This window comes from Mya arenaria, chromosome 17, assembly GCF_026914265.1.
Source record: "Mya arenaria isolate MELC-2E11 chromosome 17, ASM2691426v1".
Lineage (NCBI taxonomy): Eukaryota > Metazoa > Mollusca > Bivalvia > Myida > Myidae > Mya > Mya arenaria.
This window is the reverse complement of record NC_069138.1, coordinates 20,755,830-20,771,567: the sequence shown is the minus strand read 5'-3', so window position 1 is coordinate 20,771,567 and position 15,738 is coordinate 20,755,830. Positions and strand designations below refer to the sequence as shown.

General features: G+C 33.6%; 1 protein-coding gene across 4 annotated transcripts in view; it reads right to left on the bottom strand.

Moving 5' to 3' along the window:
• Positions 1 to 15,738, bottom strand: part of LOC128223955 (centrosome-associated protein 350-like) — a 99,058-nt gene that overhangs the window by 34,521 nt on the left and 48,799 nt on the right. For all 4 annotated transcript variants that reach the window (XM_052933475.1, XM_052933477.1, XM_052933479.1 and 1 more), the window contains 6 exons: positions 15,385 to 15,444; positions 10,125 to 10,298; positions 9,194 to 9,325; positions 8,495 to 8,617; positions 8,017 to 8,121; positions 520 to 780 (listed from right to left, as the gene is read on the bottom strand). In XM_052933475.1, coding sequence (XP_052789435.1) covers positions 520 to 780; positions 8,017 to 8,121; positions 8,495 to 8,617; positions 9,194 to 9,325; positions 10,125 to 10,298; positions 15,385 to 15,444 — 855 coding nt within the window. The remainder of the gene's footprint in view (positions 1 to 519; positions 781 to 8,016; positions 8,122 to 8,494; positions 8,618 to 9,193; positions 9,326 to 10,124; positions 10,299 to 15,384; positions 15,445 to 15,738) is intronic.

Genomic DNA, 15,738 nt, shown 5'->3' with positions numbered 1-15,738 from the left:
CTCATCCATAATACATCCTTTAACTCCTTTTTTATATCTATCATATCTATTTCAATACTAAATGCGATTTAACACAGTCTGAAGTGCAATTTACGCTGACATTTAATTCCTTTGAAACGATAAAAACATTTAAACAGGACTTATTTTGCATCAATAATGATCCTGTTATCCATTTATTTAAAAAATCAAAGTTCAAATGAATTATATAAAATAGGTCTGAATTCAAAAAGCAACACGGCAAGTGGATCCTTAATTCCGTCTTCTTTTTATTAAGTAGAGTACATAACCATGATTCAAGTCCGCGCTATAACCCTTGATACATCTTAGTTTGAAGGCATTATATAAAATACATTTGAACTCAAAGCTGCTCTCACAGATTTATCGTTTTGACAACATATTTAGTTCTTGTTTTTGGGCAAATTTTTGTGTACATGTCTGGAAACCAGTATTGAGTAATATATATATGATTAAAAAATATCAGATCTCAGTTTCTCACAGTTTGTCCACGCTATAACAAACCTGTAGTCTTTGGGGCCTTTCTTTTCACTGGAGCTTTCCAGCGCTTTTCTCTCTCGCCCATCGACGTCACGCCCAACGACCCACCCCCATAACTCTGTGGATGATCATCTTCCATCTGTAGATCGCTGTAGACACGTTTTGCCTCCTCGGAGAGCACTCGATGCTGCTGAAGTTCTGTTGCTGTCGCTCCAGTCATGAAATCATCACCACCCTGCGTCTCAGGGCGTTCAAATGGAACATCATCGTCAGAGTGGATGTCTTCTGAAATAATAACTTATTTGTTTGATCTTTGATTCAGTTAGTTCTATTATAATCAAGAGAATGATTGAACATCTTCTATTAAGCAATGATAGGGACACAATGAATTGTATTATGGCATTATATACCAATTAATCTTGTTATGCATAGGGTTTCAGCTGGAGAGGGTTATGGGAGGATGTTGCACCCAACCCTTTTTAGGAAGCACCCTTCTGCCACATGGAGACCAGCATGTTAACCCTCCTGCCTTTAATGAATTAAATGTTTAAGATAACGTCTTGATTAAAACTTAAAATGTAATTATAAACTCAAACACACTTTTCAAATTTAGTAGTTGAAACCTAATGCCACTTTAAACAAGCACAATTTTTAATATTTTCAATAAAATTCTTAATGCTTTAAATATGCACTGCCCGATACAATGTGCCCTTTTGTCCCTCAACACCCTGTCCCCTTCTGCAGCACCCTGTCCCCTTCTGCAACATCCTGTCCCCTTCTGCAACACCCTGTCCCCTTCTGCAACACCCTGTCCCCTTCTGAAACACCCTGTCCCCTTCTGCAACACCCTATCCCCTTCTGCAACACCCTATCCCCTTCTGCAGCACCCTTTCCCCTTCTGCAACACCCTGTCCCATTCTGCAGCACCCTATCCCCTTCTGCAACACCCTGTGCCCTTCTGCAGCACCCTATCCCCTTCTGCAACACCCTGTGCCCTTCTGCAGCACCCTATCCCCTTCTGCAACAACCTATCCCCTTCTGCAACACCCTGTCCCCTTCTGCAACACCCAATCCCCTTCTGCAACACCCTGTGCCCTTCTGCAGCACCCTATCCCCTTCTGCAACAACCTGTCCCCTTCTGCAACACCCTATCCCCTTCTGCAACACCCTGTGCCCTTCTGCAGCACCCTATCCCCTTCTGCAACAACCTGTCCCCTTCTGCAGCACCCTATCCCCTTCTGCAACACCCTGTCCCCTTCTGCAACACCCTGTCCCCTTCTGCAACACCCTATCCCCTTCTGCAACACCCTGTCCCCTTCTGCAGCACCCTGTCCCCTTCTGCAGCACCCTGTCCCCTTCTGCTACACCCTGTCCAATTCTGCAGCACCCTGTCCCCTTCTGCAACACCCTATCCCCTTCTGCAACACCCTGTCCCCTTCTGCAACACCCTATCCCCTTCTGCAACACCCTATCCCCTTCTGCAGCACCCTATCCCCTTCTGCAGCACCCTGTCCCCTTCTGCAACACCCTGTCCCATTCTGCAGCACCCTGTCCCCTTCTGCAACACCATGTCCCCTTCTGCAACACCCTGTCCCCTTCTGCAACACCCTGTCCCCTTCTGCAACACCCTATCCCCTTCTGCAACACCCTGTCCCCTTCTGCAACACCCTGTCCCCTTCTGCAACACCCTGTCCCCTTCTGCAACACCCTATCCCCTTCTGCAACACCCTATCCCCTTCTGCAACACCCTGTCCCCTTCTGCAACACCCTATCCCCTTCTGCAACACCCTGTCCCCTTCTGCAGCACCCTATCCCCTTCTGCAACACCCTGTCCCCTTCTGCAACACCCTGTCCCCTTCTGCAACACCCTGTCCCCTTCTGCAACACCCTGTCCCCTTCTGCAACACCCTGTCCTTTTTAAAACCTGGTTAAAACCCTAATGCAAGAAAGTGGTCTTAGAGTGCTGAGAGGAAAGCTACAAAAACAAACCCACTAGTCCACCATGAGTTAATTAATCAAGGCAATGCATTTTTATTTTTAAAATTTTGAATCTCCTATTTCTCTATTTACACTGAAATTTACATTAAAGATACAAGATACAAGAATCTTTATTTAAAGCGGGATATATGATAACAAAAAACATTAGCTCAATGAGATTATTTTCCGACATGAATAACAAATATACATAACATAAGAAAACATAACAATGAACTGGTGACCTGGAAATAAAAGCATCTAGATTCTATTAAATAGGTTACATATTATTTATTTTTTCACAAAAGCCATATCCAATTTTTTAATGCAGACAATTACAAAAGTAAGATGGATTAGAGCACTGGATACAACATTATAACATCATTTAGTATTCCCAGCTGTATAGTCAATCCATACGCCCACAGTTCGCTGGTTGACAATTACTACAGTAAAATGATTATTCCTTTTAAGTATAAAATAATTAAGGATTATAAATAGTAAACATTTTAAAAAAAATCTTTGGAAAGTATTGCTAGGAGGTACATTAAAAGCTTTTCCCTTATATATATATATATATATATATATATAAATATATATATATATATATATATTAAAACAACCTTCACAATGCATTTCATGGAACAAGTATTTTCAAGATCGTTTTAAAAAATTCAATCAATCTAAAATGTTAATTATCATAAATCTGAAATGAGCAAAATAATAAAGCCTAATGATGATCATAAGTTCGACCCCCACACCAGGTGCATTTTTTACTTTCCATTTCAAAACAATAAATTGAGAAAATTTACAAAATAGTACAAATTCTGTAAATATTTCTTTTTGAATAACAAATATTAAATTAATACCCACTGGGAAATATTTGCACTTGTGGAATCTGTTTAAAAAACTAATAAATTAATCATTTTTAAATCTGACACAATATGTCAACAGCATGCATTGTTGGGCTTGTTTAAGGATTTCATATTAATAATTTTCAGACAGCAAAAATGCTTCAAATTTGACAAATATATTGTGTAAATATATTGTAATATATTAAAGCTGTACTCTCACAGATTGATTGTTTTGAGGACTTTCATATTCTTAAATTGTCTTTCAATGAGCGAATTGAGCAACTATCTGGAAACCATGCAGTGATATAAGACTGCTGACAAAAGATCAGATCACAGATTTTCATATGTAAGTTTGAATATTGATGTTTATGGCAAAAAGCGTTACTTACGCTTTAATAAAAAAATGAATTTTTCGGTATTTTTCAAACAATTGAGATCTGTTTAATTCTGAGTTATCTTTACAACTGAATTGAAAGCATTCATACCAAAATTAGCTGATTCTGAGACAAAAATTGAACAAAAACTTCAAAACTGTCAATCGGTGCGAGCACAGCTTTAATTCCATATATTGAGGAATCTCTAGATGAATACAAGTAATTAGACAAGACTATCAAATTATTATATTTTTATTAAATATGGAGACAGATATCTGTCAATTTCGTTAAAACATGAAAAACAGTAAATGGTGAATATATAAACTGCACAAATTGTTAAAGGATAAATTCAATAAGGAATTTCCCCTGCATCGAAAATATTAAATAACTGCACTCTTTATTATTTAATTATTTAAATAATGATCTCTTATATCAATAGATACCTTGTTGTACGCAGACTGCACTTTTTTGAAAGTGCAAATTAGGCAAACAAATCAATGAAAGGGAGTTACATTAAAAAAGACATTTTCCTTAGTTATAATCGAACATCCATATAGAACCAGGATAACCTTATGTAATGTGTATGTAAGATATGAGATTAAATTCAACATTTAACATGATACTGTTAATTGCAAGACTTCTACTTTAAACAGACTCAGAAATGAAGCTACAAAAACTTTTATCCTTCATTTTTTAAGATACAAAAAATATCAATGATTTTCCTTGTAGGTATAAAAAGACCAATAATGTCCAATTATTTTACTTCTACCATAATTCAATTGGAAAATGACAGTATATCTTTCATTTGCCAGATTACCAACTTCCTGTAAATATATCCTTTTTATAATTTGTTAAGTGTGATTTTCAAATACACATTAATATTCACAAAATCAGCATATTTTCAATTATCTGTAGATGTGATATTAATTTTTTAGTTAATTTTATGTTTTTCAAATTCAGTTTTGTTCATTCACGATTAGCATATATATTAAATATCATCAGCTTTATTTATTTTTTTTATTTGAAAATGTCAAAGAACATTTTAAAATAGTTCAATATTTGGTTTCTTCAATCAATTATTGTGGTAAATATTTTGAAAAGAGCCTTTGAAGATTTTACAGTCACAACTAAGGTATAACTGCAAAAATTAAATGATTGTATTTCACTCAAAATATTGACAATTAAATCATTTAAGGTTCTCTTGACCAATTAGTTCTTAAACATCAAGGTCTCAGCGAGAAAACAACCCCCAAAGGCCAAACACCCATTAGGTTTATATTAATTTTGCAAAAGATTATTATATTATGCTGGTTTCACTTGAAGATGGATTTTTAAGTAAAGCATGAATTTGAAATATATTGTGTGTATATTAACAAGTGATAAATTACGTCAAAAATGCTACATCGGAAGGCAACATTTTGCTTCAACTGAAGACTTTAAACACCTTTCTCCACCATTTTAAATGAAACATAGGGCAGACTCATATTGCCGCTAAAAGAGCCCTGCCATTTTATTAGGTGATTAGTTTCCTCAATATGACAAACCTGTTTCCAAAAACTAAGCTCTAAATGGGACTCTGACCGAAGGCGGGGCTCCGTAAGTGGTGTAGACTGCGCTAGGTTTTATTTAAAATGGTGCAGGTTTCATTTAAAATGGTGAAGAAAGAGTAAAGTTTTCTTGGGTTAAAGTCTTGACATTCAAAGCAAAATGTTGCCTTCCAATATAGCATTTATGACGTAAGTTATCAGTGGGACAAACACACTGTAATATTACACATAAACAAACTGCATGATGTAATGACAATAATGAAGGTGAAAAAATGTCAAATAGCTGATTTATTTTATTATGAACATTTTTTGGTGTCACAGGATATGTTAGAGTAAATAATGGTCCAAACAGGCGTATAAAAAAAAGATATTACAAAAAATTGCATCTTTAATCATATGTTTCACACTGTGACAACCCGTTACTTATGCATTCATGAAAGCCCTCCGTAAACAAATTAGGGCTGAATTTTCGCCCCACTTGACTTGTGCGTGTCATTTACGATGCTTTGAAGTAAAGATATCCCGTTATAAAACTTTTACTCATCCTGCATACGAAATTTCATAAAATTTAATGACATTTCCTATAAATATACACCCCACCGCCCACTTATAATAAGGCCTAAATGGAGTTTAAATATTTGTTTACCAATATGTAAATAAACAATATTTAACTTATGCAGTAACTTTGACAGAAAATGATTGCATAAATTCTGCACCTCTGACTTTTCAATCTTTAAGTCTCATTTTTTTTTTTTTTTTAAATACAATGGCATTCATTTTTTGAATGAAATTAATTCGACGATTGATAACATTTCTAGACCAATACGTTTATTTTCTTCCTATAATGTGGGATGCCAGTAGGATTAAATCTAATTCAAGTCCACTTAAAATGTGACAAGATGTGTTAATTTCAAAACTTTGTGCAGACATTTTTTTTTTATTACAATCAAAATATTTCAATAATCTCAGCTTGACTGACCCTATTATTATTGAATTAGGCCTTGACATTACTTTTCTGAAACAGTGACTAGATTTCTATCAACAGCTCAAATATGAATATCCTCCATAGACCTATTCGATTCCATTAATTGTGTAGACTCAAGGAAATCTGGTATTAAACCACAATTGTAAGAAGGCCTGTCATGTTTTTTTATACAAACTCATGCTTTTTAATGGTAAATCTGATATCCCCAGGATAGCTATTGCAAATAGATGAAAAAAACAAATCTACTTATCAGTAAGAGTTTGACCTTGAAACTAGGTTCACTCTAAAAGGTCAAGGTCATCATAATAAAAATATAATTGTTTGTAAACACACTTCAAGGCCATTCTGTACAAAAAACTGCCATTTAAAATGAAGTTGAAATTGTCGAAATATCAAAGAAAATTTGGTTATCAGATTTACCCCTGAAGAGGTATTAAATTTCAAAACCAATAAAAGTCAAAATTAGTTTCTGTCAGTAATATGGGGATATTTCCATTTCGTCGAGTATTTGAAGTCATGACTGTTATTAATACTGCATAATCAAACACCATCAGATGTTTGTTTTTCTCTAATATTAAAGCAGCATAATGATCCGAAAAATAGACCATCAAATAATGCTTATCATCTCAAATATTGCTTTTGTATATTTTGCTCTTAAATATGTATGGGATCTTTAATCTTCAATCATTATTTAGAAGGTAAATACAGCTAGTACATTGGCTTAAACATAAGTGTTTTGCTCTACAGCAATGATTAATAAAAAACAAAATTGAAGGTCAAAAATATTTTTGACATTTTTTTTCTCTCCTGTACTTAACTTTTTTTTAAGATTTCAATGGAAATTCACAGTCATGTTCACATTTAAAATAGTTTAAAATTGTTTTCATTTAATGTATTTATGATCATGATTTCTTTTCACATAATTATAAAATCAGATAATTTCTGATCATCTATTCATTTACATAATTATTAACCATATGATCATATAATCTTATTGATATTTCCAACTCTTTATAATTTTCATTAAATTAATGAGGGGGCGAAATCAATATTACAAACAAGATTTTGGTATCAAGCCATGACGCTGCATGAAAATAAAATCTTAAAAGTCCAATTCCTATTCTGACGAGCAAAATGTTCTTCAATACAATCTGTATGCTGCATTGTAATGAAATTTAGACGTGTCGTAAAAATAGGAATAAATCTGAAAAAAAAGATTTAATAATCCACTAAATAAAAGGGTGGTGGTTTGGAAAGAATTTTACCTTATGTCATATGAGAAAATATCACATCGTATAAAGAATTGTATGGAATTTGCAAAATTGTATCAGATTTCATATAAATTTGATGAGAAATCATTAAACGCCATTTAAACTAAAAACATATAAACCTGCCATTTAAAACTACAAACAAGTTTATTCAAATGCTACAGATTGTATTTCTATTAATTTATTTGTAAGACAATGTTGCTACAAACCTTTTTGGGTATAATTGTCTTAGTAATGGTACACATTTTTAACAATTTGTACCAATATGACGCATTTAAAAGCTCAGCGCAATTAATGCATATTTATGCCAAATTGGACCCTAATTGCTAGCTCTGATTCAAGTGATCAAGTTTTGATCTTATATCTACTTTACCAACTTATTTAAAATACAGTGACTTGGAAAGCAATGGGATTTGTGATAATTGCCCATAGAAATAAGAAAAGGTTAAGGGTTTTAACCTAAGATACATTGACAATATAAGCCGATCCACCCCCACCATCTATATATATTTCCCAACACACCTGTGTCCCTATGTTTTGATTTCCCGCTGGAAGATTTCTTTGCCGGGCCGAGCTCCCGCAACACGAGTTCCTGACCTGCTCGCCATGAAGACGTTGTGATGATTTCTGGAAGTAGAGCATACATATTACATAAACAGAGGAAACTACAGGGACAAGACCGCAGTCAAAACGAGAATTCTGCAATTGAAATATGTTCCCTGTTGGGAGCGCCCATTTTTGGGAACGTAAATTTTAGAAAATACAAGGGCATAACTCTGGAGATAATACTGTGATGTGGGTAGAGAGCAGTAATGAAAATGTGGTGCTAATTTATTTAGCATTGCAAGTCATCTATATATATACAATGCTGCAGAATTTCAAATTCAAATTTTCAATAAATCACTATTTTTTATTTGATGTATTTTTATTTTTTATTTGATGTATTTTTATATTATTTTATATAGATCATTAAATATTCATTTTTATTTCATGGCCAAACCTTTGTTCTTTGGCTGCTGTTGTTGCTGCTGCTGCTGGTGCTGTTTTTGTGGCTTACGTGAAGGGGCAATAACTCTCGTCACCTTCTTACTTTTTCCTTCCCCTTCCTCAACTGTTAACCAAGCTGGAATAAAGAGATTCAGATGACTGACAAGGGTATCAGAAGAAATAATCGGATTTAGATCGTTTTGTATTGATAATATGAAAAATAAACGACCAAAACAACATTAAACAATAAGGTATTGTAATTTGTATTTTTGCTCTTTATTCCAAAATTGGACGTGTAATGAGCAATTTCACAATCTTTCAAGGCCAAAAAAGTTTGTTTGACTTAATATTTTTGTCTTATTTTTACATTTTCTTTATATGTAAATAAAACCCTTTCAAATCATACCAAAATTATAGCGGTCACCAGGTATCCAAAATGCATGTGTTTGTGTATTGGACACCTTAAGCTGTTCCTCATAGAGGCTTGATGTATTTGTCCTACACTGCTATAGCGACTTGTTGACATCATTTGTCAGTGTCACGAATGTGAAATTGATGGCAATTGTTCAAATTAATTACAATGAACATCATTGCTGTCTAAAGATTCAATGCATTTATCCCAGACCTTGAGGCTGATTTAATATCATATCATTATTTGCTATTACTTTTTTTAATTAAGATGATCAAATACACGTTAAACAAAAACCCTTACTGCCGATAGGGTCTATGCGTTTATCCTGGACTTTGAGGCTGACTTGTCGTTTCTTATCCTTCTTCCCACTATCCGGACCCCGGCCTGGCTTCGACTCCACAATACGGTATTTGACCTCTGTTTCACTGAAGCCTGCAATATCATAGGCATAGCATTAGTCATAGATATTGTCTGGATTTGTTCGATTTATCATGGGCTGTATATACCATTGCATAGAAGCTAGCATGAGAGAAGCTTGCATGTGAAAAGCTTATCTCATATGAACTAGCCTGAGAAGAGCTAGCATCATATTAGCTAGCATGAAAAAGCTAGCATCAAACGCTAGCATGAAAGAAACTAGCATTAGAAAAGCTAGCACTATTGAGGATAACATGAAAGAAGCTAACATCATTAAAGAAGCCAGTGTCATAGAAGCTAGCATGAGAGAAGCTGACACCAAAGAAGCTAACATGAAAAAAGTTGACATCATAAAAGGTTAAGCATTAAAGCTAACACCATAGAAGCTAGCATGCTAGCATGAGAAGGCTATTACAATTGAAGCCAGCACTTCAGCTACACATGATGCAAAAAAATGATCATTTCAACAATGAAATATACAAAGGAAGGTTCATGTTGCAGTTCATATGTTACCGCATATGTCCTTGTAAGGCAAACAAAAAAAGTGAAAATTAGATTTTCATTTTAGCAGTTATACAGGTTAGCACAAGCCTGCAAGCTCTATACTTGTTAAGTTCTTTCCTGGCTTGCACAAATTCTGCATTTTATATAGCAGGACAAAACAAAAAAGTTTTGCCAACATTTCTGGAAATTTTGGACTAGTTCATTCAACAGTCTCATTTCAATAACTGCTTTAGTACATTTAGTACAAAATGTACAGTAAATGGATTCAACAAGGATCACATGCATTCAAAACCAATTCGCGAAATAGTACCTTTATACGAGGGAGCAGCTGGACCTGCTGCGACTTTCCGCACCTTGGCAGTTTTCTCAGCTCCTTCGATTAATTCCTGTGAACGAGGCATAATGGGTTCGCAGGGGTCGTGCAGGGGCCTTGGGTTGGCGCCCAATGACCCAGGGGAATCATCTATGTCTTCATTGTTGTGGTCTGAAAAATCATAACATTTATATTAGAATACAAAGGAAAATACTAATGTGATTCAAACTATTGTCAACTTGTTGCCAAAACTCTTATTGAACAAACCTATCTACAAATTCATGAATGGCACTCAATTGCTACATTTGATAAATGTTAAAGAGGTCAATGTGCCTAAAAAAAACACGAAAAAATAAGGGTATGTTTTAACGTGGGTAAGTAAAAAAAATGAAAAATATTTCTAAAAATAAACACTAGATTTAAACCATTGAAGACCCTCTAAGTATGAACAAAATGCCTTCTAAATTAGCATCATGTCTAAGAGACATTGGTAAACATTGACATCGGTCAAGTGGATTTGTTTAACATAATTATATACATAAAGAAAACAATAAGAGCACCTATACATTTCTAACTTTAATATTGGCCAACAAAAGAATAACTCCCCATTAAAACTAAAATTTGCTTTACTGAAAAAATTGACTTTGGGTCAATTTAAGCGGTCATGTGGATTTGTTTTTACATATATTCATAAAGAAGGCAGCTAGAAGCTAGCTAGAGCACTTATTCGTACTTAAATTTAATATTTGCCAAATTAAATAAACATAAGAGTTTTCAATGCATTTAGTGTTTCTGCACTACCATTCGTAAAAAAGAGATATTTCTTCCTTGATTTATCAGGGACTCGCGTTAAGCAATTGACCTGAATAATTATTGTTTGAATTCTTTACTATGTCATGCTTCAAAATGAGCATAAATACAAATGGCTTTGGTACCACGCCAAAAACGTTCACAATACTGACAACGTATTATAATCTAAAAATCATTACAATAATGACTAATGTTAAAACGAAAGCCATTTATGTCGGAATTTGCACTATTTTCTTACTGATTCAAATACACAAAGAAATATTGGTAAACACGAAAGTAATAATTTACAAGTAATAAAATGATGAACATAACTTTTGTAATGGATAAAGATTTGTTGGAATACAAGAAAAATGTTCATTCATTATGCAATAATTATTGTTTATATTTGGTAAATAAAATGATTAAATTGAAAGGCAATTTTTTTTAAAGATAAATAAACAATTCCACTTTCTTAGTGTTCAGCAAGAAATGAGTATCGAATGTCTCTATTATAGGCAGCTGCAAGTACAAGCTTTTAATAACCATAATAAATTTATGACAAAACAGAAAATTGCCAGTTGTTTTGGTTTTCAATTCAAATGGAAATCTGGAGCAAAATGTAATCTGCATCTGGGATTTTTTGGTTATCAGAGTTATTCTAAATGATTAAAAGTGAATCTGTCTGGTGATCCCGTTGCAAGTGGAAGCACTTTTTAAGCATGAACACTAAAATACATTTATTGTTACCCATTAAGGACCAGCTTAACGTTTTGGACTTCAAGATCATTAGATTAATTTCTATTTGCTTAATGATTGTTTAAATCCTACAGACCATAATAAAAATTCCAGATACTATCAAGTTATATAAAGTTAACAATTCATTTGAAAGTACAATACATATTGCTTTATCACATTTGCTTCAACCTTAATTTTGTTTGACATTATTAATTATGGCACAAATTGAATTTTATTGAAGAATGTCAATACTTATATACAATAGTTCAAATATTTTCTATAAACAATTAAGTTACAAGGCTATATATACAATAGCTGACCTGTTTTGAAATAAAAAAGCACTCAGATTTGTTTTCAAAATAATACAACTCATTTTGACAAAAAAACTAATTAGTTCTGTTCGACATATTTGTTCTATTATACGCCATCAATATTTCGATCTAAAACCTATTATTTAATTTGCAAGTTTATTTTAGTTTTTAAATAGAAAAAATATTTCTTGAAGATTTATTAACAGGGGAGCCCGGTTCGATTCCTGGCCTGGGCGCCTGTGAGTTTGGTGAGTGATCACCAAATTGGACAAGTGGGTTTTTCTCCGGGTTCTCCGTTTTCCTCCACAACACATGACCATACTCTCAGGCGCAACACCGTGCTAATGAGAATGACACAGTGTAATGCACCAGTCAATAGTAACCACGCCACCCCCCAGGTCCGGGGAATAGCAGGGACTTTGACTTTCGGTCCAGCCAAGGCCACTCTTAAAAAATTATCTGTTTGCTATTGCCGGCCGACCCGCCGAAAATGCCCCGACTCAAAAGTTTTTTTTGCTAAAAAAAAATCGATTTATTTTTTATTTTTGCTTAAAACAGTCTTTTCACAAATTAGCGGTCTTTTCGTTATTTATCGATCCGTATCGTCTAGACGATTGCATATGTATATAATGACTGAATGCAAGCGTCTACTTCACCACATGCATAGCAACCTCAAACATGGCGGCATCCAGGGCTGTCGGAAAATGGAAGCATGAGTCTTCGGGAGAAATAACATTCTGCTGCAATATAAGTGTAAATTATGTAAACCAACCAGAGAAAAGAAACATATTGAAGAATAGAATCTATTCATTTAACTGTTCTGATTCTTGGAACGATCTGCTAGCAGATTTATTAAGCGAAACTATTATACATGTTGAAAAAACTTATATGATTGAATTGTCAGTTGCCAAATCATTAGCCGGGGCTGAGCTTTTTCACCCAGATTGCGATGAAGAAATCAGTGTGTTGCATAAGTTTGACAAAACTTTAAAATATGTTAACTTCTGCATCACCAAAGAACATCCACCAGAAATTTCACCGGAAGATACAAAGACTTCCAGTTCCACAAATGCATTCAGTTTAATGATGGAAGTGCCTAGAAAAATTGAGAAATCTCCAAAAATGAGGGCACAAGGCCCAAGATTTACAGGTTTGTGAAATTGGAATGCCTAAAATTAAACCTGATAGTAAATTCATTTGAATCTATATAAACATGATAGTTAAAGATCTGTATTAAACTCAATTTTTTATGGTTTAATATCATAATTATAATGCTCAAATGAAGATATATCAATATTGTATGTTCCAAAAATCATTATTTGTAAAGATATTTATTTACCAAATTTATATTTCATGTTACATTACATGTTAAAGGGAGGTATAAATTAGAAATTTATTTTCTCAGCTCTGACAATTAAGTTTATGATTAAGCTATAAATTCACTTTTTAAATCAGTTTTTTAATGATTTTATGAAATAAATATTTTCAGCAAAGGACCGTGGTACAATGATTTGGTGACCGAGATGAGGGTGAAGAAGGCCTTCTTTCCAAACATCATGTCAGACCAAGATGTTACCAAACACGTAATGGTTGTCGTTAATGCCCTGTGGTATGTGGATGGGTCCCTTGGAAAACTACAAAATAGGTTTACTGGTGCTGACGAGGACTTCCCAAAAAGGTGATACTTGGTTTTATGCGACAATATTTCTTTCATATTAATAAGTGTGGAATACAATATTTAAGAAAAGAACAATTTCATATATGTATATATGTATTAAAATTGTAATATGTATTAAACATCTAAATAAATCATTGAACTAAATAAAGACACATAAGGCTAACTTGTTAAAGGCACTTTTAGGCAGGTTTTGCTTTTAAATATGCATATTTCATATTTATAAAAGCTTAAAATGTTTAATATGTCTGACAATGTTGTTTTTCAGGCGATGCACTTCATGGTACAGTGTTTGTACGCCTGCAGCTATCCTGCGTCAGTCCAATAGAGTTCGCATACTATGCCTCTTCTAGTACAACAAAGAAAGACATATGCTGTCATTGTGCTGCCGATAATTCTGAAAGAGATGCAGACTTACTAACCAAATTTCGTGTTGTTCTTCCAATCTGTAATGCCTGCAGAAATGATGGAAAAGAACCGTTAAAAAGGATGCCAATCAAATAGAGAGCTTATAGTGACAAAATAATGTGCAAATTGAAACATTTAACAAATGTTTGCGAGTACTATTAAAGTTTGATACTGTCATGTGACATTGATAGGGAGCTATCCTAACAACTCAGTACAAACAGTTACAAATACATGTTCCTAGTTACAAATATATGTTCCTACTACTAAGTCACAAGATTATGTTATAAAAGTCTAGTCTCAGATGTTTATTTTGTGTTGAAAGTTTTAGATTACTAGTCACAAGATTATGTTATAAAGTCTAGTCTCAGATGTTTATTTTATGTTGAAAGTTTTAGATTACTAGTCACAAGATTATGTTATAAAGTCTAGTCTCAGATGTTTATTTTGTGTTGAAAGTTTTAGATTACTAGTCACAAGATTATGTTATTAAGTCTAGTCTCAGATGTTTATTTTATGTTGAAAGTTTTAGATTACTAGTCACAAGATTATGTTATAAAGTCTAGTCAAAGATGTTTATTTTATGTTGAAAGTTTTAGATTACTAGTCACAAGATTATGTTATAAAGTCTAGTCTCAGATGTTTATTTTGTGTTGAAAGTTTTAGATTACTAGTCACAAGATTATGTTATAAAGTCTAGTCAAAGATGTTTATTTTGTGTTGAAAGTTTTAGATTACTAGTCACAAGATAATGTTATAAAGTCTAGTCAAAGATGTCTATTTTGTGTTGAAAGTTTTAGATTACTAGTCACAAGATTATGTTATAAAGTCTAGTCAAAGATGTTTATTTTGTGTTGAAAGTTTTAGATTACTAGTCACAAGATTATGTTATAAAGTCTAGTCAAAGATGTTTATTTTGTGTTGAAAGTTTTAGATTACTAGTCACAAGATTATGTTATAAAGTCTAGTCAAAGATGATTATTTTATGTTGAAAGTTTAAAATTCTAGTCAAAATAAAGGTTGTTGTTATTAATTTACGATATTTCTTTGTTTTATAAGTATCAAACTTTATATGTCAAAGTAAAAAAAAAAAAAAAAAGCCTACCTACCGACCCACTCCTTGCAACCCTAGGTCGGCAATAGCAAACAGATATATTTTTAAGGGTGGCCCAAGCAGGTGTAAAATCCCCGTCCTGCGGGAGCTTACCGCTGATAAAATACCTGCCAAATGCCCCCGCACCCCAGGGAAGGCCCATTCCCGCTATTTTAAAAGCATTCACCTGGCACTTCTTTTTAATTCTTCTTGTACAGTTTAAACTATCAATCCTATATATAAATTTACCTTTAGCTGAAGACTTGCTTTGCTGCTTGCGAATGGTTTCCTTGATTTTAGCAAGACCATCTGAAATAAAGGAGTACATTATGATACAAATTATAATAATAAATATACTGAAGAATATTCTGAATAAATAAAGAAGAATTTTCAGATACAACCTACATTTTCAGCCAGTGAAAATGCAGTACTAGGTTGAATCATTAATAATTTCATCTTTTGTAGGCCTTTAAACGTCCACCTACTGCAACTCATCCTATACACACTCTCTGCTTCAGATTTTGCACAGACAGTGAGTCAACCAATGAGGTTGTATTCTAAGACAATGATATGACCTGAAGTAACATTTCACTACGCTATGCT